This window comes from Toxoplasma gondii, chromosome VI (genome assembly GCF_000006565.2).
Source record: "Toxoplasma gondii ME49 chromosome VI, whole genome shotgun sequence".
NCBI lineage: Eukaryota > Apicomplexa > Conoidasida > Eucoccidiorida > Sarcocystidae > Toxoplasma > Toxoplasma gondii.
Genome location: NC_031473.1, coordinates 2,003,160 through 2,030,989, shown reverse-complemented (window position 1 = coordinate 2,030,989; position 27,830 = coordinate 2,003,160). Strand labels below are relative to the sequence as shown.

Here is a 27,830-nt window from a genome sequence, read left to right as displayed (position 1 = left end):
ATGTCAACTGCTGCTCATACCTTGCCGTGGGGGTCTCTCAGCTTTTAAAAGCCACACAATTCTCTCTACTTTTAGTTAACAAGCACACTTCTAGCACTAATGTGCACAGCTGCACGTACACGCAACTTGGTTGATAGACCAAGGTGTCTGTCAGCTTTCTTCGTGCGTTGACCGTCGCTGGTTTCGTCTGTTGCCATCTCTAGCACTCAAACACTTGCCTGAGGCTTTGCCACCTAACGAAAGGCAGCAGCGACAAGTTTGTTGTGGCGATTGCATGACAGCGAACTCTAGGCACCTCAAGGAAAGACTGAAGAGGCGACGCCTTCGACGAAAAATTGTGATAGTGGCATATATTAAGGTGATTCCAAGAATTCCTTAAAACGTTTTTTGAAGCCAGTTACATGCGCCAGCGAAAAAAAGGGCAGTAAGTAATTGATATTGAAGTGACTACAAAGTGAATTTCCCGAAGTTTCCATGGAAGCAGTTACATGGGCCGGGCAGCATTCCCGTCGGGCACGGACTGTAGCGCCTCTCCCGGCGCTGGCGACTGCATCGAGTCATTTTCTGGAGGTCGCCCTTCAGGGTGGTCTGGCATCCTGGCCGGAAGTCTTACAGCTCCACTTTTGTTGGCAGGCATCACTCTGCTCTGTCCCCCTCTCAGGAACGGCCTTGCTTTCGCTGCAGCCTTCATCGGACCCCTCGAGAAGCAGGGTACGTTGACGGGCGGCGCGGGAGATAACCTCCCACCATTTTCTCCAGAAACGCATGCCGTCGAAAGCGATCCGGGATGTTCCTTGTCTCGAGGTGCAACGGAAACTGAACAGTTCGCGGCCAACGCCCGAGAACCGGCGGGAGACAACGACACCGATTCTGGGACGCCAGGAAGTCCAGAAGCCACCACAAAGTCTCGAGACGAGAGCGTGGTGGAGGTGAGATTATTCGAGGTGGGGCTACTGGAGATGAAGCTGTTGGAGGTAACGCCGTTGGATGTAGCGATGTTGGAGGTAGCGATGTTGGAGGTGACGATATTGGAAGTTGGGCTTCTGGAAGTAAAACTTCTGGATGGGAGGCTGTTGAATTGACCGGCCTTTACAGGTTGTCTGGCAGTTGAGAGAAGGCCGTGGCTCCGCACGGACGTCGTTGGCTGTGAGAAGCACCGCGGTACGAAGGGCGAGGTCGCGAAACGAGAGAGGAACTTCAAGGAGTTGGAGGCGCGCGACTGAAACCGTGAAGACACGTCTGGTCTCCAGAACCTCTCGTGTCTCTCTCTCGCTTCTGCACTTGGTGTTAGAAACGAAGACTTCTCGGATTCCAAGGAGCACGCGGCAGAAAACCTTTGTGGGAGGTCGCTTGTTCTTTTCCTTGGCTTCTCCATCCCTGTTTTCCTTTTCTCCTCTCCGTCAATTTCGCATCGCATTCGCAACTCTTCGTCTCGTCTAGCGCGTTCTTCAAATGCGCCAGGCGCGGCGTCACACGCGAGGGTCGCGACCGCCTCAGCCGCAGCCTCCAGATTCGCGAGGTCACATCGGCAGTTTCTGCCTTTTTTTTCTGGATCACCTTCGCTTTCTTCTCTTCCGCAACCACAGCAACACCAAGAATCTCCTGCGTTTTTGGAGTCGCCTCTTGCACAATGAGGCGCTTTCCAGCCCCCCCGGGATTCGCCCTTCCCACCCAGTCCTCGGTTGCTCTCGCCGCTGCTCCGCACAGAAGAAAGAAGAGAACTGTCTCCTCCTCGAGACGCGTCTTCTTTCTCTGCGTCTGCCTTCTCGTCGCCGGGTTCCGCCGCGGAGTATGTACAGCAGCGGCAGCCGGCTTGGATGTGCCAGGCGAGGCGTGCGAGGGGCAGATGGCACGGAGACACCGCATTCGCCTCTCGAAATTCATTTAGAACTTGCAAGGCAAAGGCGAAACGGGAGTCTTTTGAGGCAGTTAGAAAGGGGTCAACAGGTCGCCCGTCTTCTGTGAAGAGGTCTTCGTCGCCGTTTTCGTCTTCTGATTTCTCTCCATCGCTCTCCTCGTTCGTAGCTGGCCTCACGGCGACTGAGGAGCGCGTTCGAATGGTACGTTTTGGTTCTTCTGAAACGGTGAGCTTTTCCTCCAACGTTTCTTGTTTCTCTCCATCACCTTGCCTTTCGCCTTCCCTATTCTTCGCAAGAACCACGCGACCTCTCTTTCTCCTCTTCACCTTGCCCTCCGTCTGCTCTTCGGCACCATTCGCCTCTGAAGAAACAGCAGGCTGACAAAGACAGCCGTCCCTCCCCTCCCTCTTCTCCTCGCTCCTCTCCTTCGTATGTTGTTGGTGTTGTTCCCGCTCTTCCTCTGAGCATTCTCTGGCGTGTTGTTCCTTGCCGACGTCTTCCCTGTCGCCGTTTCTCTCTCCTACGCGTTCTCCATCAGCCTCCGCCCCGCGAGGGGCGCTCTTGGCGGCTTTTCCGAGTTTCCTTCTGCGTTGTTCCTCCCGCTTCTGCTCGGCGCACCGCCGTCGCTGCGCCTTCCGCTGCTGGACTGCCTCGCGGCGCTCGCGTTGCCGGGCGAGGAAGTCGAAGCGCCGTCGGACGCGCCGCGTCGTGGAGAGGAGACACTTGACTTCCTCCACGAACAACTTCTTCAGAGACACGCGGTGCAGCGCGAGACTCGACAAAGTGCCGAAGCGACGCAACTCACGCGGTGTATGTACCGCCGTCTGAGCTCCCGAAGTTCCTCCTTGACCCTTCGCAACAGATCCAGAAACAGCAGGAGGAAATGAGGAAGGATAGGAAGAAGAGGAAGCTAAAGAGGAACACGATGAAGCAGAGGAAGAAGAGAAAAAAGAAAATGACTGCACAGATCTTCTTTGACTTTCGTCTCGACCTCTGCTTTTCTCTCCGGGTTCCGGGGTGCTCTCTTGAATGTGCTCTCTCGCAGACGCTGTCTCCTCATGGAGAGCGAGGCTCGAGGGGACAAGGCCATCCCCGAAGCCGCTCGCGCGCTGTCTCTCCTCGCTTCTGAAGCGGCAAACGGGACACCGCCAGACAGCGTCTTGCTGCAGTTCTTCATCCGTAGGAGGCGGAAAGATGCAGGCGAGATGAAACACGCGCCGACACCGACGGGGGGAGGGCGAGAGAATCCGAGGACGCTGAGACCTGGGGGACAGATGGTGCTGCGATGCCGATGTGCGAGGGATCTCGAAAGACGGGAGGGCCTTTCGATCCTCGTTTGCCGTCAACTCGCGAGAGAGCGTCACAAAAGTCGAAGATCCCTTCTCTTCTCTCGATGCTGTTCTTTCTCGGCGCATGTCCGGGTCCCCTTCGCCGTCACAGAGAAGAAGATCTCCACCGACCCCACACATCCAACAAAGTCGCTCGTGGTAAGAGCCTTTCTCGCCCTCCGAGTCAGACAAGAGGCCTCCCTCCCGCAGCTCAAAGTCGTCTTCCGATCCATAGTCGAAATGCTCAGATTCCCCTGATTTAGGTCCTGCATGCGGAAATTCTCTTTCGTCTCCCGCGTTTGCTCCGGTCACCTCCACTTCGTTTCCCTCTTCTGTCTGACCTCGCAGACCAGAGCGAAGTCCCTGGTACCTGCTCGCCGTTTCTCCCCCTTCGCTCTCCGCACTGCGCTGTGTTGTCTGGCGCTCTATACTCTCCGTGAATGCTGGGGAAAGGCAGCTCGAGTCCCCTTGTACCTCCAAGTCCTCCTTCGCCACGCCCTTCCCGGCCTCGGCCTGCCTCCGATGGCAACAGGAGATGATGTCTCTTTCGTCTTGCGCCGCTCGCAGCAGTTCCCGCAGCGCTGTGGCTTCAATGTCGGAGGGAAATGCACTTCGAGCAAGGTGGTGAAGGAGACGGTTTTCCAGTTCTCTCTTGAATTCAGAGGCAGTTGGGAGTCGCCTGCGTGCACCTTTCAAAACCTTTCGCGTGACCCCGAGACTTCGAGAGTTCTTTTCCGTCTTTTCCTCCGAACAACCTCCCTTCACCCCCCCACAGTCTCCACGGATGTTCTCGCGCTCTGCCTGCGATCGAGAGACGATCAACGCCATGCGGGTTTCGTTGCCGCATTCAGGTGAAACTTCTCGAGAGAGAGACGGAGGGAAGCTCCGGCTACGCTCCACGAGGTCGGGTGTATTTTCTGCGTCTTCGTGTGTGTGAGCGCGCGTTGCATGCGCAGCGAGGTCGCTGTTTCGCGACTTCTTCTCTCGGAGGGTCCTCAGCGTCTCCCTATCAGCTGTCCTGCCGCTCTTTGCAGACGCCCCGGTCCTTTTCTTTGGAGGTAGACGCGGGAGAGAGTCGACGAGGAAACTTGCAAGTCCGACGGGAGAAAGCGAAGGGAGGAACGCGGCAGCTCGGGCGTGACGAGTAAGGACTTCAGCTGCCCTCAGATACACCCAGCGCACCCGCTGCCTTTCTTTTCTTTCTGCACCTTCACCCTCCGAATCGAGTTCGCTCTCTGCATGCGACAGTCTGTCTTCCGCTACAGTCGTCGCTGTTCTTCGCGCTCTGCGGTTCACTTGCTCGCGTCCCTCAGCGCCGAATCTTCTTTCAATCAGAGGCGAGGACGCGGCACAGCTCGCGACCCCTTCGTCGTCTGCTTTTCCTCTCTCTGTCTCCACTGTTTCTCTGGCGAGGGACGCCTCTGTCTCCTGCGGTTCGTCTTCGTTCGAGGCGCCTCTTCGCTCTTCGTCAACTTCCTCCAGTCCCTTTACTTGCCCTCGGCGTTCACGTGCCGACTGGGCCGCGACCCACAGGGGGAGAAGAAGGCGTCTGCGGGCAAACGGGTCGCGCGTTCCCAGAAACGCCAAGAAGTCTCTGAGCTCTTGAAACTCTTCCGACACCGGTTCCACAGCCTGTTCGTCTAAACGCAACGCCGAGCGCCTCAGCTCCACCCCTTCCCTTTCCACCTTTCCTTCGACAGCCGCACTTGCGTCTGCGTCCGAGAAAAACGACCCTCGAATCGAGGAACGACCTTGGCGTGCATGCGTCGCGAGGGCCTCCTCGATTTCCTCTCTTGTGAAGGCGAGAGCACTCGTCAGCACTGCACAGAGAACTGTCGGATCCGCGAACGAAGAACGACGCCCAGACTCTCCAGAGCAGGGAACTCTATTCTCCTCACTTCCGCATAAAGTCGGGTGACCGAAAAAGGCGTCATAAAAGAAACGCTGAGACGGAAAGGAGAAAAAACCACCGAGCAGTCCAGAATCCTCTTTGGCGCCCTTTCCCTTCTCTTCTTCGCCACCAGCTTCCAAGAACTCCAGACACCGTCGCAAGAAACGTTCTTCACACAACTCCAATTCTGCTCGCTTCCCAGCAGAGCAGCGCCGTCCCTCAGCCGAGAGAGAAAAAGAAAGTTCTGGTCCAGACCCCTCGCCGTCAGTGAGGCCTGCGTCGGACATGTCCGTGATGTAGTACCCGCGGAGAGCTGTCGGCACACTTGGAACGGGGAAGCCGGTGAAGGGGCAAGGGGTTAACATGTGAGTCGACAACGAGAGTTCGTTTTCCCTCCGTTTCTGTCTTTTCCTCCGTTTTCCTTCTCTTTTCGCTCGATTTCCCTCTCGTTTCTCCTGATTCGCCTCTCGTTTCTTCGCTGGGGAGGCCAAGGCGAACTCGCTGCATGCGTCCGCCTGTCGGGAGGACAGGCATCCCGTGAAAACATCCAAAGCGAGAGGCGTTCTGTCTTCTCTTGGAGGCAGAGGAAGATGAAGGCCTTCGTGGGCGACGCACTCCGCTGCGCGCAAACCTGCAGCCGCGCAGAAGGCAGTTGTTCAGCGACATACATCGGCGAAACATACAGACAAGTGGTGAGCAACAAGAAGAAACACGGCTGTCGCGGATGATGTGGAAGCGGAGAGAAAAGTCGGAGAGGGCCGACAACCGGGGTTACATTAAGCAGTGGTGAAGAGTTTTACGAAAACGGAGAGAAAACGCAGAAGTAGAGTGCGTTGGAGACTGAGCGTGACACCAGTTAGGAAATACACACAATCAAGCCGTTTAATTGCTGACATTACAGGACCTAAAATAGTGAATCGACTCCAGCTACGCGATACAAACAACCGAGTTCAAGAGGACACAGACGACGCAAGTGTAGGCACCAGGGGATAAGGGAAAGAAAAAAGAACTTGTCTGCGGAGAGGCTGGACTGTTTTTGACCAGAGACGGAAGTGCATGCGGTGACCTGTTGTTCCTCCCAAAGTGGGGACAATAACTCGCTTTCCGGAAATGGAGACAAATCAGCCAGTCGAAGTGGGATCCCTTGATATTCTGAAGATTCCACGAACGCCTCCTTTCAAGCTAAGCAACCACCTGGAGGCTGTTGAGAGCCTCGCCTGCTGAAACGAGCACCGGCAGTCCTCCCCCGACTGCGGAGGTTTTCTCAGAGAATTTCGAAAGCTTCTTCACAAAGTCGCGAAGAACTCACCTGTGTCGAAGGCACCATCTACACACTGAAAGTACGCCTTGCTGACGTACTCCCCAGCGAAGAGGACTCGCGGATTTTCTGCCGGATGGGGGGTCCGGAGAATCTCCGTGTCGTCGTCGAAAGCGTTCACTGCCTGAAAAGACAACCACCGACGTACAAAGTTATGCCGCGAAAACGGAGAAACAGAAATTGCATGCAACTTCAAAGGAAAGCGAAAGAGGTCTGTGCATCTCGGGAGCAAAGAAAATTTTGGCATATCCAAGATGTTCCTTCTGATGAAAGAAGACGCGTCTGGAGAGGAAATCCAGAATTCGAAGCGGATTGGCATAGAAAAGTATTCACGTATATATAGTCATATAAGTAAATATAAGTAAACATATATATATATATATATATATATATATATATATATTTGCCGCTGACGTATAGCATTAATATACGGAGATAATTCCGCCTAATAACGCGCCTTCGTCTCGGAAGCAGAGGCATGAGGACCATTGACAGGAACAGGAACTCCTCAACCGTAAATATCTAAAAATTTACACATATGCAGAAACATTTATGCATTTCCATACATATATCTATGAATATATATATATATATATACGTTCATGGCTGAAAGTCGGCGTTATTTTATTTGCTTCCAACCTGTTGCACTGGGTATTTCCTCGAATTCCGTTTTTCCGTCTGACATGTATAAATGAAATTCGGCTCTACTGGAATGTGACCGCGACTGTTGAAACTTAGCTTATTTCTGTCTGTGCATGCGAACGGCTCTGATTCGCGGAGGTCGGACTTTCATCGGCTGTTTGTGGGGCAGTCACTCAGAGGAGATCCAATTGGGTACTGGAACAGAGTCACTGTCTGTGTACATCGAAATTAAATAATGTTAATACCGCTGTGGAGCAAAAGTGTATTACCTGTGCCCGATGCCTTCCTCATGAGTTCAACACCTATTTTGTCAACTCCCGGAAATAAAACAACGGGAGTGCAGGTCGACGTGGATATCGTGTCAATTACACTGGACACTGCAGTGCGTGAGTCTCAGCTCCTCGCCTCTTCCAGCATCTCTCTGCTTTTCTAGGCTTTCCTGTCGACGCTAAAACTCACAGGAAATGAATACGAGCCCCGAGCGAAAGGATCGTCTTGCCAGCGCGTGACAATGAAGTCGACGGGCGGAGGGAATTTCTTGTCGGGGAGACCAAACATTCGCTGCAGCACTGCGAGCACTTCGGCTACGACCTGTAAAAGGAACGCGGAATCCCACAGTATGTACACCCGGCATTTGGCGGGGGGAGGGGGGAGGGGAGTGCTCGGAGAAGGCAGCGATGGCGGTTCACGAACAGAAAGTGAAAGAAAGGTCATGTGGAGAAACAACTTACAAAAGTCAAAAACTTCGCCTCCCCCAAACAAAGTCTAGGCAGCGCGACATACCGACGTGAAGCTAAGGTCTACTCAGTTGTGCCTCCAAACCAAGCAACAGATGAAAGCCTGTTTTCTACCAATGCAAAACGTTCATGCATATATATATATATATATATAGATAGATAGATACATATATATATATATATATACATTCAGGAATACGTACCCAGACAGACAGACTTATTGACCTGTAGAATGGTAGAGAGATAGAGATGGACAGACAGATGTAGACGGATAGATAGGTAACAATACAGGTAAACTGGTGGAAATAGATAAACGTTGCTGCTCACGAGTAACTGCACCCGAGATGTTCAGACAGGAAACAATTAGCGCATTTACGCCTGCTCGTACGCACCCTGCGCATACCTTTACGACTCTGGAAGTTTCGGCGAATGAGTCTGCTTTTCAGGAGAACTTCAAAAGACAGAACGAGGGGGGCAGACGGTTGGACCTACCGCGTCGTCGGACTGAAGACCTCCATAGCCGTTGGAGAAGGGAGGAAATGAGTGGGCGAGAAGGCACCCCTCCTTTCCATACGCATGGAGATTCAGGAACTGAAACTTCTGGTCCAAACAGTTCAGCTGTAGCTGCGTCCGCTCCCAAAAGATATCTGCCGGGTGCCAGCGCAAAATGACCTAGAAACAACGCAAGAAAAACACAAGCCGCAGACGGATCTAAGCAAAAGGGGATGTGGAAAAAAAATTGTTGTTACGGACTTCCATGCGGCGATGCGCGACATTATACACACACTAAGGGGAAAGCGTTGCGTCCCTGTTAATAGAAATAAAAATACATAAATATATACAAATGAACATGCTTATATATCCAAAAATACATATATATATATATATGTATATATATTTCTAGGCGCTGTAATGTTCTGCTTTTTTTCGTCAAGTTCCGTAAAACGGACCTTGTTATGGACTCCCATGGCGATGCGCGTTAGTGCTTGCTGTTTCTCCAGAGACAGAGGTGGATCGAACTGGAGAAGTCCGCTGGATCTCGGCAACGCAGGAAGAAGGTCCTCTTGTGTTTCCCCGTCAACTTTCTTGTCATCTGGAAAGGTTTTCAAGGCCTTCTTTCTGGTACGAAAAGCCGTGACCCTGTCTGTCGACCCGGCGCCCGGGAAAGACTCGCCCAGCTGCGACACTGGCGCAGCCACGATTGCGAACTTGGCATAGACGCTGACAAAAAATCAAAGACAAAGGACCGCCCCTTTCAGAGAGAATGACTTTCAAAGCCAGAGACAATAACCGAAAAAAACACCATACGACGTCAAAACGCGATATACGGCATATATATATATATATATACATATATACATCGATACAAATTTCTATATGCATATATATTTGTATGTGTGTATGTATTTGTTCATAGTTGTGCGTCGGAAGTGACTGGGTGAAAGAAGCAAGAAGGTGGGGTCGTCCAGATGCGCGGCAAGATATGGAAAGCTGGGCTTCGTTGGCTCCAGAGAACCCTCACTGGACCGTATTCTTTCCGCGCCTCTTGGTCTTTGTCTCTCTTCACGAGTGGCCAGCACAAACGTCCACACTTTTGCCGTGGAAAGCACGACGCAGCGACACAGAAAATGGATGCCCTCGTGCGCAGAACTTTGGAACAAGAGAAACGTCTCTGGCTAGAAGCCATTGCCTCAGAAGGCAGTGCACATTCACCGAGCAAGGCTGTTTCCTGTCTCCACCGACTCTCTGAACTTCACTTATCTCCCCGCGCAAGGGCCGAAGCCCGACAGCCTCGTAAAATTCCACCAACACCCTGCCGAATTTCTCGCACCCTAAAACCCCCACAAAGACAGAGAAGCCATCCCGGAAACGAAAATGACCGTGCACCAGTTATCTTCTGGTCGCCCAGCCTTTTCCTACTGTAACCCTGTGCAAATATATAACAGTTTATATATATATATATGTATGTATGCATATTCATATTTATGAATGCAGATGTCATTTTGATATACAATGGTATGTCGTGTTCCACACTTACTCGAAGACGATTGCGTCTGAGTTTTCTTCAGCGTCTGCTTCAAAAATCCTTTTCTTCTCGCCACTCGCCTCTTGTCGTAAGTCTTCCTCGCCCTCCGGCGCCCCCTGTTTCCGCCTGAAATGCACCCCCTCGCTTTGTTTGAATTTCTCAGTCTCCAGAGGCGCTCGGACTCGCACGCGAACAGGCCAGAGAGAAAGGTCTTCTTCTTCGCCTCCCTCTTTCTCTTTGTCTCTTTCTTCTTCCCTGTCTTCTTCCTCTTCCTCTTTGTCGCTTTTTTCTTCCGTGTCTTTGTCTTCTTCGTCTTTTTCTTCTTGTCCTTTGTCTGTTTCTTCGTCTGGTTGGCTGGCTTTATCCAGCTCGTCGGGAGGCTGCCGAACTTCGACTGAGTCAGCGACGGCGCCTGTGAGGACGAATGGGTGGACTTGAAGAGCGAGGAAGGCGGGGAGAAAGTTCCACCCCTCCACGACAATTTTGTCTGCGCCAGAGGCTGTCCAAGCGTTGAACGGATTCACGCGAGGCCCCGGCTGCTGTTGCTCTCTCTGAAGCGTGTAAATCAACTGCTGCTGCTGAGAACGAAGGAATCCATTCGCCTGGTGCATAGGGAAGGCGCGAATCAAAGACAGGGGCTCTGACGCCTGTCTCCCCTGTAACGCCATTCTCCCCTCTAAGGCCTGTCTCCGTCCTGCCGCCTCTCTCTGCTCTACAGTCAGTTCCCCTTCCAAGGTCTGCCTCCCCTTTGAGGCCTTCTGTTGCACTTCTTCTCGGAGAGCGACGGAAGCGCCAGGCGCGGAGATGCACTTTTCCGGATCTCTCTGCAGAGGTTCAGATGGTTTCCGTTCTTTTCCGCTGCGAGGCGGCCAGAGGGGCAGAGTCGGCAGCTGCGAAAAACTCTCAGGCTCTGCATCTGCATAAGCAGAGGACTGTACAGAAAGAGACGAGGGAACGGCGGAGGCAGCAAGCAGCCCTCGGGAAGACGGAGGCGAAAGGGGTGCCGAGGTTGGAGTTTCTAGCGAGAGGGGGGAAGGGGAGAGAAGTGCTGGTTGACCATGCCCCGGTGTTTGAGCTTCCCTGGGAGTTGCCTGCAGACGCGCTTGCCCGTGAGAGTTCAAGACTGCGACTTCAAATGGAAAATTCCGGAGCGCCGACACAGACTGCTCGCGAAGGTCCCCGACGTACCCGAGGCGAGACTGGAGCTGGACAAAGAGCATGCGCATTTCCTGCTCTGAGAGGGCGCAAGCGTTGCTGGATCGACAAGAGGGAGCCCTCCGTCCTTTCTCGGTCGAGGCGGAGACAGCGGCGCTCAGTTCGCCTTCCGTCAGAGTGAACTTGCTTCTCCCAGCTGCGTCTTCTTCTCGAGTTGGACTCTGGCGCCTCGGTCCACAGTGAGTCTGGGGGACGCGCCTGGTCGCCTCCCAGCCTCCCGACGGGCTACCTTTCCGCGACCTCTTCTCAGAGCCCAGCGGCTTGCATGCGCTGCCAGGAGACAGGACCCCCGAGGGAGGTCTTTCGCCTTCTTCTCCCGGCTGAGGAAACGGAGAGACAGGCAAACATTCCTCCTCCAACACCTCCCGCACACACTCCTCCAGAACATCCCACGCGCTTCGCCGACATCCGCTGTCCGTACACACCGCGACTGGAAACACCGGACGCACCACCGAGTGCTCGTGCAGACGCAGAGAAGGCACAGAGGAGGAGGGGAGAGAAGAGGAAGAGGGCAGAGAAGACGGAGAAGAGAAGTTTTCGTGACCACCCTTGCTGGCCGAAGTGTCTCCACTTAGGTTTCTGCGTCCGTCTCCCGTAAAGAGACTTTGCACGTGGGATCCGTCAGCATTCGAGAGAGCGTCTCGCGTGTCACTTGGGCTTGAAAAACCGTGTTCTCTATCTTGCTGATCTATCGACATTTGACCTGGCGAACAAGGCCCTCTCGCGTCTCGTTTCCCGCCTCCCGCATCGCTCTTCTCGCCCGTCTCGCTTCCGTTGTTCTCCTCGCGGTCTCGCCAGAGAGAGGAAGCATGCGCTTTTCTGCGGCCGCTTCTTTTCTCGCGCTGAACTCCCTCTAAAGTTCCCGACTCCGCATGGTACGTCCGTTCAAACTCCTCTTCTCCTCGATCCTGCGGCTGCCTCCTCACTCGCCTTTTCCGACACTGTCCAGTGCAACACACGGTGCAGCATGCACTCGCGAACCGACCGCCCTGGCGAGACGCAGGAGGCGATTTGGAGACGCCCAGCGACACTCGCGGCGACGGTCTCTCGGGAGCAGGGTCGCATGCGGCGTCGTCACCCTCGAGTCCTGGAGAAGAGCGCAGCAGAGCCTCGCCGAGAGGGTAATAGGCGGGGAAGGCCGAAGAAGCAATCAAAGGAATCCGGTTTCTTCTCTTCTTCTCACGAGTCCTGCCGTCGTCGGGCTCCAGAGAGACTGTCTCCACCGTCCCGGCTTTTAGTACGGGAACCCGCCTTCCGTTTAAAGAAGAAGCCTCCTCTTCCGACGCTCCACAGACGCACGGACAGAGTTCCGATCCCGCCGTCACCCCACCCGACGACGAAGTGTGCGCATCGGGCCAAAGTCCAAGACCTCGGCTGTTGTCTGCTTTCTCGCCTCCTCCTTCGCCTCCGATGGTGCCTTCTCGGTCCTCTTCTTGTGTGCCGGCTTCCTCTCCCCGCGTGGCGCTGGAGGCTGCGTTTGCGTTGAACCTCTCTCCGGAGAGAGTTGATTGCGGGGGCGAATCGGTCGTTTCGGACTTCAGCCTCTTTTTCAGATGCGCTCGTAGTGGCACGGCAAAACAATCAGCGGCTGCATGCGAACACGAGAGTGGGAACGCCGTAGGTCCCGGCACGACTTCTGCAACTTCTGAAGTAGGGAAGACGACGCATCCAGGGACAAGTGAAGCTACAGGAGACTCTGAGGCTAGAGGCGCTGAGGCAGAGGATGGAGATACTCGCAGCATCGAGGAGGCAGCGGCCGACAATTCGGGATACACTTTACAGGCAACGACGTTCCCGGTCTCCGGTGCTTCGCTGCTCTGGCTCGGACTGCTGGCTTGTCCTGAACTCTTGTCGACCGCCTTGGCTTCCTGTTCACGTCGTTCTGGGTTTCTGTCCATCGCCTTTGTCTCCTTGCTGTGTCTTCCAAACTGCTCCTGAGTCGTCTCCCTTTCCTTGGCAGGTTCCGAGGATGCAGAGGGCGCCGGAAAATGCGCAAGTTTCGCAGCTGCTCTCTGGCGAATCAGTTCGAGAACGTGAGACACGCGAACGACGGAGGCGGGCGAGATCCGAGTTCCGGTTCCATCGTCGTACCAGCTGAAGAAAGGCGAAAGAAAGGGACGATAAAAGAATCTAACCCCGAAAACGGCACGTACAAAGAAAGTAACCTATCCTCCGTACACAGCCGGCATTGCGAACATAATGAAGACCGTAGCTGCACCACGGATGGGAGTGATCATATTATGAAAAAGTGTGCTCTCTGTGCACAGGGTTCACATGAAACAGGAGGGACGAAAGCAGCACTGAGTGCTTGCTACGCGGCGAGTGAAAGCAGTCCAATTATCAAGAACTGTGTCAACAAGAACCGATGTCTTTTAGACTGTGGCTAACACAAAGTGTTTGCATCCGGGGCGGGACTACTGGTCTCGACCTTGCGAGGCTGTGTTTTTGCAGGATGTAAAAAACAAGCCCCAGTTCTGGAGCGTTAGGGTGAGTTCGCGAGCACAGAGTTCTCAGACAAAGCGAGGAGGCGCTCTGTTTTCTCGAGAAACTGCGAAAAGGACATCTGACAGGACAAGCGGCTGGAGAAGCGACCGACTTCAAGCGAATGCAGGGCTTTCCCATGTTGAAGAGTTCAGACGTTTTCGCAGGCTGCTGCCTCTCTCCTGTAGGTTCACGGGGACAGTTCCGAGAATGTTGGGAGAGCAGACGGAAGGATCCACTCAAAAGAGAAGGTGGCGATCGTTTGAGTTCCACAGGAGACAAACGCGAGAGACTACGACGCCCAGCACATGAAAGAAAAACTCGTTTCCCCACAAGACATCCCGACAAATCCGAGATGGGCACTCTGTTTGTCGGAGACCGAACTGAGTGGTCAACAGAACCGACGGCAGATCAAAGAAGCTCCATGGGATCCAGTCTGCCTCACTGTTTGGAAATTTAAAACCAATAAAGTGCAAGCGACAGAAGCAGTAGTGCAGAATTGCTTGTTCCTCTCGCAGACCTACTTGCAGAAGAAAGTGCTTTCCCAGTTTTGCTTTCCACAGACATCTGCGACGAGCGGGCGGAGAATCGCAGCGATGCCGCTGACTGAGCGAGAAGGCTCACGCCTCCACCTGCAGTCTCTCAAAGGCCTGGCTTCGGGGAGGTTCTTTTTAGTCGCTTCGGATGCATCCGCTCCAGAGAACGTCGCCTTTGTTGCTGCCGAAAAGGACGCGCCTTGTCCCTTGCGAGCTCCCAAACGCCCCGGCGGCGCGGCGCGCTTCTGCCGACGACGAAAGCGAGTCACACAGTGCATGTAGTTCGCTCCCAGGTCAACCTGGATGTCTGCGGAGAAGGCCCGGAAAAACGCAAGGACGCAGAAAACGAATGTTCGATAGTTCGTATCAACAGGCAGCCTCAGAAAAAGCCGGAAACCCAAAAGAAAAGCCTTGCATGCATCGCTGTCGAAGAAAAAAGACCACTGTTCTTCCTTTCTTCTGCTCCCGACTTAACTCCTCAGTTAAACGGTAAGGGGTCCTTTGTTCTCAACACCGTTGTGAAGACAAATCAGGCACTTTCCTCCTTTCTCTTCCTACCCTTCACAGTTCTTCCCCCCGGGAGTTCTCGTGCTGGCAAGCGCGTCGTGAACGTTCGGCCTCCAACTCGCGACCGAGCTTCGAGGAGGAGAACCTTCGCCCCACATCTCCGAAGATAAGCCGCAGCTGCCAGTCCACTCACGCCCGCCCCGACCACAACGCAGTCGCATTTCAGAGCGAACTTCTGTACGCGCGGCACCTTTGCCTCTTGCGCCGCAGACAATCCCAGACGAAAGGGGAAAAGAGAAGAGGAAGGAGAAGGAAAACACGCTTTAGGGGAGAGAGGAAGGGAGGAAGGAGCCAGGCTTGGAGAAGGCGGCATTTGTACGGAAGAAGCTGAAGATGAGAGAGAGAACGTTTGGAGGCGCGGGTCTCGACCCGGGTGGAGGTTTCCTGTCTGGTGCCCCGCTGTCGACATGTGACGTTCTGAGGGAACAAACACGCCTGTTTGATTTGGCTTTTTAGCTGCCTCTCTGTGGTCTGTTTCTCCCTGTGACAGTCGTCTTGGCAGGTTCTGGGCTTCTCTTCGCTTCCGAAGAAGCACAGTCGCCAGCTCTCTTGCAGGCAGGCCGAAACCAAGCAGGTCGACAGGGGGGACTGCTCCGCAAACTACAAAGGAAAGGAGACAAAGAGAGAAAATGAAAGATTAGTTCTGAACTCACACAGGGGGTTGGTAAGCCAGGAAGCGAGAACATATTCTGAAGGGGATTTTCTGCCCGTTCCCCCGATCCCCATACGCTCGCATACAATCAGGTACTAAGCTCGCTGATTGTTTAGATACACCTCTGGCTAGTCACAGTTGCAGGCGAACAGGAGGTGATCTGAGGGTTGCCCTTGGCTTTGTTCCTTCATTCACTTTAGGAGAAACACTCAGGTCCAGTTGAACCGGTAGCAGCTCTCACACGGAGCAGACCAGCCGCAAGCGACTTTGTACGGAGGCGATGGTGACTTCTTTGTACAAACAACCTGGACTGGTGGTTCGGAGGTGTTTGCCCCAGAACGAACGCGAGTTCCCATTTCCTAGGGAACTCTCTGCTCGTTCCAGCAGATGCGATTCTTCGAACCTTCCAGGAATCAGCTCTTACTCGCGCGTCGACAGAGAGGAATGGAGTCTTTCGTCTCAGTGACTTTTTCGTGGCGCTGCAGAAGAACTTCTTTCTGCCCACTTGAACCCGCGGAAGTCCCGTCGCGTGCACCATTCCAGGAAATCTTCTCACTTCCTCGCTGCGGTGAGGAAGGCACAGGAGAAGCCGCGACGAGCTCGCTCTTCCACGGAACAGAAAGACCTCCCGCGAGTGTCTTGAAGGCGCTGCTGCCTAGAGGACTCTGGCTCTGCTGAAAAAGAGAACTGCTGCTTGCACGATCTGCTGGCGCTGCCGAGCCTGACGAAAAGTTGCGAGGAGAAGGCACACCGGTTTTTCCCTCTGGTGCAGAAGGCGAGGCTACCGAGGAAGGGGGAGACAGGAGATCCAAGTGACCGAACAGGCCGGTTATCTTTGGAGTCCGGAGCGAGCTGGGAGTAGGCGAGTGCGAAGGCAAAGCGAAAGACTGGTTTTCAAGAAAAAAGGGAGAGTTGACAAACGAATACGCGGAGACAGAGGCGCCCAGCCCAACGGGCTGACACTCGCGACTCCCAGGAACTCTTCTTTCTCCGCAAACCTCCTCAGAGAACACTCGCCTTTGCTTCTTCAGCTGAACGCAGAGAACAGCGAAGAAGAGCGAGAAATCGAGACGTTGCACAACCTACAGTGTTCCCTTGGGAATTCGCTGACTGCGCTCACAGCGGGGAATCGGTTCCCCGTTCTTGGGATTTAAGGGACAATTTTTAGACTAAACCCTGAATGCTACCAAACACGAGCTCTCGACAGAATGCGCCCGAATGAGCTTGCAAAAAGTGATGGAACGTGTTGGGGTATATAATGCAACAGGGGCGCCCAGAGAAACTGCCTTGAAAGAGACGAAGAGCGACCCTGTGAAACAAACGTGGCGAACGCTCGCTGGAAAATGCCACAGCAGACAGCACAGACTATCTTGATTGTGACAAGCTGTGGAGGAACGATGGCCTACAACAGGAGAAACAAAAACTCAAAAACCTGCATCCTAAAAAGCTTGCTGAAAGGGCTTCAAGAGACAACAGGATGGAAATATGCAACACCGTAGTAGGTGTCGCGTTAGACACAGTGCTACACCAGTTCATATAAGGGTTGCCCTGGGCCTTGATGACCGTTCCCTTTCTATGGAAATTGCCACCTATGTCGGAAGCGTGGAGAAGAATCTACATAGTTAGATAATGTATCATATGTAGTCGTTATATACATGAATCCGCATATGGCTAGATTTCGAGTACCACCTCCATATTTACAAAATCGTAAATCACACGCGGTTTGGATATACACGAATACGCAAATGTTTCAATTCCAGGAAGCATCTCAAACTTCATATGCACGTATGCCATATGTGTAGTTTCTTTACTGCATCTACCTGTAGCGCCGGACAATTGGACAGCTGCGGTGCGCCCCGTCCCCGGTCGCTATCTGTTTTCCTTCTCTTTCGGCTGCGCTTCTCCTTCATCTCCTCGAGGCATCGAGACGCAGGCGGAGTCCACTTTCCCTTCAGCATATCTGTGTATTTGCTTCTCATTACATGCCGCTGCGGGCGCCCGGATGTCGGCGAGGACGGAAGATGTGAAGAGGCAGAGCAATCGGGTGTGGAGTTGCGTGAAAGGTGACGAAGAGGAGTTGGTTTGTCACCTGCGCGACAAGATTCCCATGCTTCGCCATCTTCGCCATGAGTTGTTCCATTGGTTTCTGTGCCGCGGTCTTCTGATTTGTTCGTCGTCTCGGCAGAGCACGCCTCCAAGTCCGTCAGCACCTTCACTTTTCGTCTGCCATTTCTCCCAGTTTCCGCCGACGCATTCTCACTTCCTGTCTTCCTCTCTGGTGGTCGTCCAACTGTGTCTGAATTCGCGTTCGTTATCACTGGTGAAGACGCAGAACTGCTCAGCTGCGGTGAAGACGCGGACCGTGGAACTGGAGACAGAAGTGGCGGTAACAATCCTTTGGGGATGTCAGGCAACAGCCTGATTCTCTTAGCCGCATCTTCAGGGTTCTCTTCCATTTTGTATCCGTCCGTCGAGCAAAACTGAGAAAACCACTGTGACTTCGGACTGGCTGATTGGCTGTCGTGTTGCTACCTAGAACCGATGAAACAACAACGGCAGAACGCATTCCAGACTCTCAAACGCCCAAGATTTTGACTTTTCTAATGGAGAGGAACGTCTCATCTCGCACACAAATCCCTCTTGATCGCTCAAAACGCTTTCTGGCGATATTGCCAGGGCGCAGTTGCACTCACCACGTTAACAGTGACCGTGGCATGTGGGCCGCAGCCATCTTCCCTCAAATGCTCTGAAGGGCGTGATGTGCGTACAGCTGAACAGGTATACTGTGTCGTGCACTAAATGAAGACAACTCGCCAAGGACCTCTTTTATGGAGGGAAAAAAAGTCCCATTCACCGGCCCCGTCCCCGACCCTCCGAGTCTCGGAGCCGGGTACTTCAGCAGAGTCCTTTCTACGCACCTGAAAGGAAGTCCATCGAAACACATATGGGGGAATTTTACAAAATAGCATTTGCGAATATCCGCAGATGCATAAACAAGGACGTTTTAACGGGAACTACTAGCACACCAAACCCGCTGGCTCAACACGAAAAGTCACACTGTCCACACATGGCTCGCTACAAGGCTCAAAGCTAGAGAAAGAGCCCACAGTAGCAGAGATTGTGTTATGCCGCATCACAAAGGCGTTGATAAGCGAATTGCCAAACCGAAGAAGTGCAACAGACAAGTGAGACTAAAGTCGTATGTAGAAAGACTTCTTGGAAAAGCAGCCTTCTGCATGCAGCAGGAGCAGGGGGTGACGGGGGGCCCGAACCGCAGCAGGAAGTGCTTGAGTGGTTGAGGTGATAGCGTAGATTGTTGCTGTAGGGATCGAAGTCTGTTTATGAAGATTCAGGACAGATATCCAGTAAAAGTGCAGTCTGTTTCCACGCGCGATTCTGGGTGGATCAGGCTCTATGCGTTAGTGTGTGCAGCGACACCGTCGACGTGTTGGGGGCTGCCATAGAGCCTCGTGAACCCGATCACACCGTTTGTTTGCGTAATGGACGGGAAACGGCTGCTTTTATTCGTTAAATGTTTGGAACGCGGTCCGCCAAACTACATGTGTGGCGCACAAGGGATCTTGAGATGATGGGAACACATAGTACAGTGGGTCTGAAGCGACACGCTGCCACGTTAAAACATGACACCACTGTAAAACGCAACAGTAGGTCGCTATGTGTGACTGCCCAGTGTCTGCACAGCCGCGTCTGCGAGGTAACCGTGGTTTTCTGCGCTGGCTCAAACCTCATGAAGTACGCAGATAAAGCACGCTGACTCACCAAAGTCGCCCATGGCCAGACGTCCAAAGTGCACACTTAACTCTGTTCGAAGGAAGGCAACGTGAATTACTGATGTCGGCAACCTATGTCGACTTCTTCAGATTGCCAAAATAACAAGCAGTCGAAGGAAGCACGTGGACAGGCTTTCCGTCTAGCCACTTCTAAATTTAGAATCGTTTTTTGTTCAAGAGTCGTCAAAAGCAGTTTTGGTGAGACCCGAGAAAGATCTTGTCCAGAGAAAAAAGGTTACGCAGTGCTTCAGCCCCTTTGGGTTTTGTATCAAATGTTGCTTTAGTGCTTTTCTTGGTTTCGCACGTCCGGACAGTGCCGGTGTGGGGCTGATTAATGCCCTAGACGGTACCCTCGTTCTCCTCCTTTATGGCGGTCTACGGGAGAAGCGTTGCGCGGCCCTTTGATGTAAAACGCCTCGCGGACTATTTACCTGCATCTAAGACAAAAAACGTGTGGTGCAGCTCTCATTGACTGGCTTGTCACAAAGACCATATGCGGTGATAATCTGTGCTCACTAGGAGTCTAATGGGAATGAAAATGCTGTGGAAAGCTGGTGATACTTTTATATTGAATCTCTTGATGTGCGTATGCAACGAGCATTAGCAGGGCTACGACGGAGCACTCAGTATAGTCCAGAAGAAAAACGGATTTGTGGATAACATTCTTTAGGAGTGACAACAGCGAATGCGCAGAGGAGCGACTTCAGGCGACCAAGCTTTTTCGCCTGGGACAGAAGACCGTTCTGCTGCGGGGGAGGGGGGGGGGTCAGGCCCGTTGGTGAGAGAGTTAAGTGTAGTTCCTTCCCCGTTGCCTCTATGAAACTACGCCAAACTGCAAAGAGCAGGAGAGAGGCTAACGGAAATGCCTGACTCAGTTACACTCATTCAAAACACTGAGGGTCGAGACTCATCTGCTGGTAACGTATGCCTTGCTATCAAATTCTCCTGCTGCGGAACTGCGCGTGAATTGAAATTTTAACGCAGAACACATCTATTGGGGAAAACGAGAGGGAACTTCTCCGACGCGCTGCCTTCGACAAGAGAGGTCACCGAAGTAGTTGGGCGTATGTACTCTCTCTACTGGAAAAGCAGCTCGTTCGCCAGTGTTTCTGATAAATCTTTTCACCGCCAGCGCGTAAATCTTGAGGAGTTACAAGACTGTCAAATCGATTTCGTGGAGGGGAAAACGGTATAGACTGCAAGTTCGCGTTTGCGGCAGATGCAGCCCCATCACGAATCGATGCTCGGAAATTGGAAATTCACAGCCAACTCTTGCATGTGATCGACCTGGAAAAGGAACGGGGCTTTTTCGTCAACATGCAATGTGTATTCGATTCCACGCGTTCGCGCCTCGTCTGTTTCCTACAGCAACAGTTGGAGTTGGCTATCGCGCGTTTCCTCTGATTTCCCGCCCATGCCAGTGTCTCCATTTTGGAAGACTGAAAACGAAATATCATTGGGAATCTGTGGTGCTTAGCCTGACATAAAGAACAGTGATCCGACTACTTGGGTCGGCTGGTGTTCTTCGTGGCACAAGTGCATAAGAGAATGCGTCCCGCCGATGAGGACGAATGTCCAACTGCACAAGAGGAAGCGTAGTTTGTTTGAAGCGCCAATATACGTGTTTTATCTTATAACTATGGGCGTCCTCTCTCGAGTATGCCATGAGCCGGAACTAACCACGAAAGTGGTAACCAAAACGGATGCAACAGGCACCAGTAGCTGACAACGGCAATCGAGCATTCGTCTTGCACACACCACACCAAAAGTGAACAGATGCGTTTCAGTCTAGTTCAGTTTTCAACAGAATCTGTCTTAAGCGCTGATCTGAGCAATGTGTTATACTCATATTGTACCGAGAGGACGATCTTTATAGTCAAATGCTTCCAATTTTTTACGCGGGAACTGGGACGAATCAATGCCCTTGTGCCGCTGGGGATCGCCGCGTTTGCTGGTTACGTCAACAGCTCCCCAGCCAGAAAAAGGGAAGTCGGAATCCGCAGAAACCTCATACATGGTGTCGCATTCTTATAGCAGACTGACTGCTTGTGCTTTACCTTAGTAAGCTGTTTTCATCGGTGGTCACATGAACTGCATAGGCAACCATTTGTCTCAGCAGTTCCTATGATCTTTCCCTGCCACTGGTCACGGTGGTATGGATGTTAACAGTATCCTCTGTCTCATGGCGGAGTAACTACAAGCAAGTGCGCGAAAACCTGCTTATAAATTTTTGCCGCTGAAGGAAGGCTACACGTCGTTCTTCCTCTCTTCTCCACAGCTCAGGAGGCAGTGGGGACTGCGGCGAGATTCCGTTTCAAAGTTGTTTTGAATTGTCCTTCCTCCGACATCCAAATTCGTTCTCGTGGCCGAAACCATTCATGTTCAGATGAAGTCCACTTATCGCATGCTGGCAACACTGCAACAAAGAAGCTGCATCGACAACTCCATGGTTCCTCCGTCCCAATCCTGAACGACATCTTTTTTCTGCGGTGAAAATGCATAACTTTCCGCACTGCTTCTGTCCGCCGAGGTCCCACCAACACGCAGTGCCTACAGAAAGCGATAGCGGACCTCTGCTTGCACAACAAGAGAGTGGAAGTAGGCACAGGCATGGAAATTTTCGGTATCGGGACACTGACGCAGCCGGCTATGGACGCGATGGCGGTGGCCGTGGTCATGGTGATGGCACGGGAGCACATCAAGGCTTCGCCAGTGATTCTCCCGACCATCAATGTGGGGAAGTTGCACCCAGAGGTGTGTTGGGTCCCGACGGCCTTCCTTGTTCTGGGAGTAGCGGGCCTGCCTCCCCTACGAACGCAGGAAAATTCCGCAGAGAGGGGTTCATTCTGTCGTACAGTGGGCCACTCACGGACTACTACGATGTCGAAACCAAGAAACTGGGACAGGGAACTTACGGTAGCGTCTGCCGCGCTGTCAACAAGGCAACTAAAAATGTCAGGGCAGTGAAGACAATCCCAAAGGCGAAAGTGAAAAATATCAAGCGATTCAAACAGGAAATTGCTATCATGAAGTGCCTGGATCACCCCAACATCATGTAAGCCTGAACAAATGTTGCCTGACACGACTGGCGGCTCATTTACACATATATGCGGCACCACATATATGCCGGGGCATTCAACAAGCGTGTATCTTGTATCTAGTCTATATTGCACATATATTTGCATGTATATGCACTTCAGACCAGCAAGATGGGCCTGCGTCCTCACTAATACGTTCCACTCCGTCGAAGTTACAACTCCTTCAAGATAAGAATCCTTCCACTTTTGGTGACCATATATCCTGGCTGCAGACTGATTTTCCGATGCAATCGAGCGACGCAGCGGATACTTTTCTGCATGTCTGTGCATGCATCCGCTCCAGTGTTTGCTGTGACGGATTGTTTTTCTGGTCCCCAAAGGCGCAATGTTTACGAACGGACACGGGCGGCGGTAACGCCGACATTGCGGAACGGCGCTCACTGGACAATGTGTAGTATTTTTCTTTTTTTCCTTTGATTCTGTAATCACTCAGCAAACTGTATGAGACATTCGAAGATCACAAGAACATCTATCTTGTTCTTGAACTTTGCAAAGGAGGAGAACTGTTTGATCGCATCATTGAAGAGGGCTATTTCAGTGAAATGTACGCCGGCACGTTAATGCGCCAGGCATTTGCGGCTCTATATTACATACATCAGCACGGCATAGCACACCGAGATCTCAAACCAGAGAACTTCTTGTTCGCCGACAAGAGCAAGGAAGCACCACTCAAGATTATCGGTACGGCAAGAAAATGTGATTCTGTAGCCCTTCCTGTTCGGTTTTTCCTCACGCATGTGAAACTGGATGCCGGTGAGCAGAACGAAGACTTCTTGTATGCACCTTGAAACCAGCAACTCCCGACAACGGAAGCAAGTATGACTGTTTTGGGGGGAAGCAATTCGACAGCTGATAACGTTTCCTGAATTCGTTTGTTCACAGATGTCCATTTTATTTCATTCCTTCTTCCTGAGTTGTCGGACCAGACTAAGGTTCTAAAGTGGACGGCTGTCTTGCGCATAACTGCGAATGAATATATAGTTCCAGTGTGCGGGTGGAAACCACAAAATCCCATGTAGACTCAATGACAGGCGAGTCAAGGACCGCTGTAACGAGGAGCTGGATGCACCGTCAACTCTAATCAATGATGCCACTCCGCTGTGAAAGAAATTGTTTTTGTCCTCGAAGAAGCAGGCGTGTGTGTGCTTCGGTGTTCAGGCGCATATATACATGTACTGTACACAAATATTCCCACGTATGCGGTGCGTAACAATATGGATTTCCGGTATATTCGTGTGTACAGATTTCGGTCTGGCGGCTCGGGCCGGACCAACAACAGTTCTCGCGACGAAGGCCGGCACGCCTTATTACGTGGCACCGCAGGTGCTGCAGGGCAAGTATACGTACAAGTGCGACATCTGGTCGGCAGGCGTAATCATGTACATCTTGCTATGTGGCTACCCTCCTTTTCACGGAGACAACGACGCTGAGATCCTCGCAAAAGTCAAGAGCGGCAAGTTCTCGTTCAACGAACAGGACTGGAAGAACGTCAGCGTGGAAGCAAAAGATCTTATACGAAAGCTCCTCACTTACGATCCGGCCCGTTAGTCTGTCAACAAGACGTAACGGAACTCATTTCAGATGACGGGGCCGCTACCGGAAAACCATTATCTGTTCATGGGTCCACATTCATCGCTAGTCGCTTCGGGGGCGCTCGATCCGTGGGCACAACGTGTGTATGCGTAGGTATTTACACCGTTCAACCATCTCGTATTTACAGGCGCGCGCAGAAGAAGGATCCTTTTGTATCGCTAGTGATAGATAATGCCAAGCGGATAACGCGCACCGAGAAAACGAGGCTGTCTAATTATTTTGTCGGGTGCGTGTTCTCGACCCTTGCCATAACAAATTGTATGACCACGCTATTTCTTTGCAGAGTTAGCACATGCACCCCACTAGAGCCAGGATTTCTTTGCACCCGTGTCACTCGAGCGTGCATACGGTTTCCTTTAACAGAGAGATTGACCGCCGAGCAAGCTCTTGCCCATCCTTGGATCAAGCATTACGCCACAAAAGCAAACCCTGTAGCGGATGCGCCTTTAAACAGCAAAATATTGGATAACTTCAGGGTCAGTTGATCACGAACCCTCATTTCACTGAATGTGGTCAAGAAACGCTGCTGCGCAGTGAACAGCCGCTTGTAAACGTGCGCATGAAAAAGTCGATACACCAGTGCTAGGGCATCTTCACCGACACATCGGATCGTAATGTTGTTTACACAAAATATCTATCTTTAAATATGCATCTGCATTCATATAATATACTTGCTCTCAATCTCTCTCCCGTCGCTGTTTTGCATCGTGATCAGAAATGCTCATCTAAATGTGCATACCTCTGCCAGTGCGGGTACGCACAAAAGGGTTATCGTTTAAGCATATGCCTCTCCAGTATGTCAAGGATAGTTTGTGGCAGGGGAAAGGCGTAGAGAGCTGCATATATTTCATTTGCGAATGGGTCATAACACTACATCTACGTAGGGGATTTTTTCAACTCAACATACTAGGCACGTGACAACGAACTGGATTCCGAGGTACGCCAAATACATCTGCCGTAGCTGCGTTTCTCTCCGCTGGTCTCAGGCCTTTCGAGCAGTGTCGAAGTTGAAAAAAGCCGCGCTTACTGTAATTGCTCAACAGATGAACGAGGGACAGATAAAAGCGCTCAAAAATATTTTCCTTGGTGGGGTCGAACTATATAAGAAAACCAATAGCCATTTGTGGTGGTCCCACCTGGGCCATCGGGCGTAATCTGGATCCCCAGGTTGTTAGATTCAGACATGTGCGGCGAGCCTCGTAAGAGGTTTTCACAGTTTTTTGCCCAAGCGGCGACCGGTTCTACTTCACGTGTCAGATGTTTTGCTAGTGCGACGATCTCTGGCGTTGCACAGCAAAGCGGTAAAGGCACATGTGGCATTCACCCCACAAGCTATGCCAGATTGCATCCTCTGGCAGCAGTGCATGAAGGAAAGCTCGTTCTGGGGAATTTCCGGAGTTTGTGGTTGCAGCGCTTGATGAAGACGGTGATGGAACTCTCACAATTAACGAGATTAGAGGTAGGACTTACAACAGTAGGGAACATGAGAGTATTGTCTGCCCCATTAGCATGGTCTACTCGTAGCAGAATTCCACCCGCGGCAAACCTGAAGCTTAGTTGCTGAAATGAAGATCATGCGTTTTGGCCACTTCGTCCCCTGGTGACAGTGTGTACGGGGTGGAAGCCGGCACTGACCTGTGGACACGCAGTTTTGTCGCTGCAGTGTCTTTCGAGAAGACAAGCAATTCTGTTGAATACTACGCCGACATGGAAAAGCAAACTTAGTAAATTTGTGCCACCGTCGCTTTCACTTGGCGAGTGCTTCATCACCTGGTCAGCAGGGAGCCGTGAGTTCGAAAGCCAGGTTGTTGAATTGTTACCGCTACTGCACGTTCACCCCGGCTACGCTCGTTCAGTCTGTACGGGCATTCCTTCATGTGGCGCTCGACTTCTGTGTCGCCAACTCAGTGGGACTCAGCAAGAGCGGACTGAAAGAGATGCCGTCAGATCTCGACGCCCTCATGAACGAAGTGGATAGTGACGGCTCTGGAGTGATTGACTACACGGAGTTCATCGCTGCTTCTCTTGACAAAAGACAATATATACAGGTCCGGTGATTCATGATTGTAGCATTGGTGAGAGTCTCGTAATAAACCAGGGTTCCCTCACTGTTTTGTGGCATCTGGTGTGTCCAAACCATCTTAGGCAAAGCAGCAAAACTCAGTTCGCAGGTGTATATAATCGGACTGAATCGTGGTGCGGTTAATGATCGAAGCCTAGACACAGATATCTTTACCCAGAGGAAGCCGTGAGAAGTAGCAGCTTTAATATCGTCCAAACTGGCTCGTATTAACGGCGAGCGAAAACTACCGCTCAGACTCTAGTATGATCAGTGACATTGTACTGTAAGTGATCCTCTCTGAGACAGGATGCTGTTCGTATCAGGGCAAGTTCAAGCATGTGTACACACCTTTACGTGCTTGTTCGTGACCCACAAATATCGTGAGCGATTGCCTTGTGGGTGTCGGCCGAACTCTGTCCAGCTTCATGTCCTGCTTGAGGTTTGCTTTTTTGTAGGAAGATGTCTGTTGGGCAGCCTTCAGAGTCTTCGATCTTGATAACAACGGCCGGATATCGGCAGATGAGCTCGCGCAGTTGCTCGTAAGCGTAGACGTACAAAACATGTTTCCACAGCGAGAAGGGTTGGGACAGCCAGGAGCTGAGGGCAAACTGACGGCGGAGGAGAAGAAAGGCGCGCGAGAACAATATAAACTCAACGTGTTAGAAATGAAGGGACTTATCAAGGAAGTGGACAGGAATGGAGACGGCGAAGTAAGCCATACGCAGCACGGATTCAACAGTGTACACAATCTCTTCTGGACACGTGAAACACATCGCGAATGCCGGCGACGTCAGAATGAAACGTGAGCATCTAGGGCTCTGCGTTGGCAGCTTCCTGGAGAAGCGGCCGTTTCACTTCCAGAAAACAAGCTCACAAGTCAGAAAATGTCGTACACGAATTGTGCCAATTGTCCCGTTAACCTGAGGCAGGTTCATAATAGTAATGTCCTAAAGAACTATTCAGTTACTGATACGACCCACAACCGCTCTCGAAGTACGCCGTTAGAAGAAACCTCGCGATTGTTACAGAATTTTGAGACATTCAACGCAATCAGGATGAACAGTTAGATTCTGAATGTTCCACCCTGGAGGGACACGAAGCGACGCCCTCAGCAGCAGTTTCTAAAACAAGGTTGTGTCCACTGCAAGACGTGGCGGAAGAAATAGACTGGATTCTTCGTCTTGCAAAAAGCCCACATTTTCTTGACTGCCGCAACTGGTCTCATTTTATCCATGCAGATTGACTTTGATGAGTTCATGGAAATGATGCGTAAAGGAGATCCTGCGTAAGGACCGCTGGCACTGACCCACAACTGTTCACTTTCGTGGCCATATCCTGTTCCATGGAACCGCATCCTAGAATTGCCTTACCTCGTCAGATTCTGTACTCAATAAGAGAGTCAAAGATAGTGTCACCGTACATCGGCGCGAGAATAAGAAAGGCGCCGACCGTAGCCATCGTTTCAACCGTGGTGCCTGCAGTCAAGGCACCGTTCTCAATTACATACTGTGCAGGGTAGACCACAAGTGAGTGATTGTAGTTCTTAGAGAAACTTGCCGCCCCCCCCCGTTCGCTGTCTTTTGACGGCCTTTGAAACGAGAACGTTTTCTGCTGGAATCTATGGCGCTGTAAGGGACCCCGGTGGAAACCCATTTGTTGTGACCCGCTTTCAGGTCGGTCCCAAATTCCTCATCGAAGATACCATCGTCGACTTGAACTTACCAGCAACGCCACCAACTTGGGGATATGGGGGAGGCAGTTACACGTGGGAAGTACCATCTAGTGTGTCCTGGATTCAACATATTTGCACTGCAGGCAGGTTTGTACGTCGACGTTCGGGTGCGCGGCTACGCAACTGCGCTTGTATGAAATTTTCGGCCACATCAACCTCAGTACACTCCGAGGCGTAGCTTTTCTTTTTACAGGAGAGCGACCGAATCGGGGACTGCGGTCGATTGAATGTGTCCTCATCATTTTCGGTGGAACGTGAGTATGACCATACTATCCTCTTGAGTAAATTATTCGAAAAACAAA

The 27,830-nt window shown here is 52.0% G+C and overlaps 2 protein-coding genes across 2 annotated transcripts; one reads left to right on the top strand and one right to left on the bottom strand.

Moving 5' to 3' along the window:
• Positions 1–345: 345 nt before the first annotated feature.
• On the bottom strand, positions 346–18,234 carry LSD1 (histone lysine-specific demethylase). Its single transcript, XM_018780644.1, has 10 exons — positions 17,073–18,234; positions 15,677–16,283; positions 14,592–15,200; positions 14,022–14,340; positions 9,814–13,110; positions 8,726–8,996; positions 8,268–8,447; positions 7,498–7,629; positions 6,388–6,520; positions 346–5,709 (listed from the first exon to the last, which is right to left on the bottom strand). The coding sequence occupies exons 1-10, from the start codon at positions 17,706–17,708 to the stop codon at positions 485–487; spliced, it is 11,409 nt and encodes a 3,802-aa protein (XP_018637481.1). The 5' UTR covers positions 17,709–18,234; the 3' UTR covers positions 346–484.
• Positions 18,235–21,538: 3,304 nt separating this feature from the next.
• Positions 21,539–27,085, top strand: CDPK2B (calcium-dependent protein kinase CDPK2B; the record flags this gene model as incomplete). Its single annotated transcript, XM_002366729.1, has 9 exons — positions 21,539–22,098; positions 22,575–22,822; positions 23,385–23,684; positions 24,098–24,210; positions 24,721–24,820; positions 25,146–25,193; positions 25,643–25,782; positions 26,252–26,506; positions 27,035–27,085. 9 exons carry the CDS (start codon positions 21,539–21,541, stop codon positions 27,083–27,085), a joined length of 1,815 nt encoding a protein of 604 aa, XP_002366770.1.
• Between the last annotated feature and the right edge of the window lie 745 nt (positions 27,086–27,830).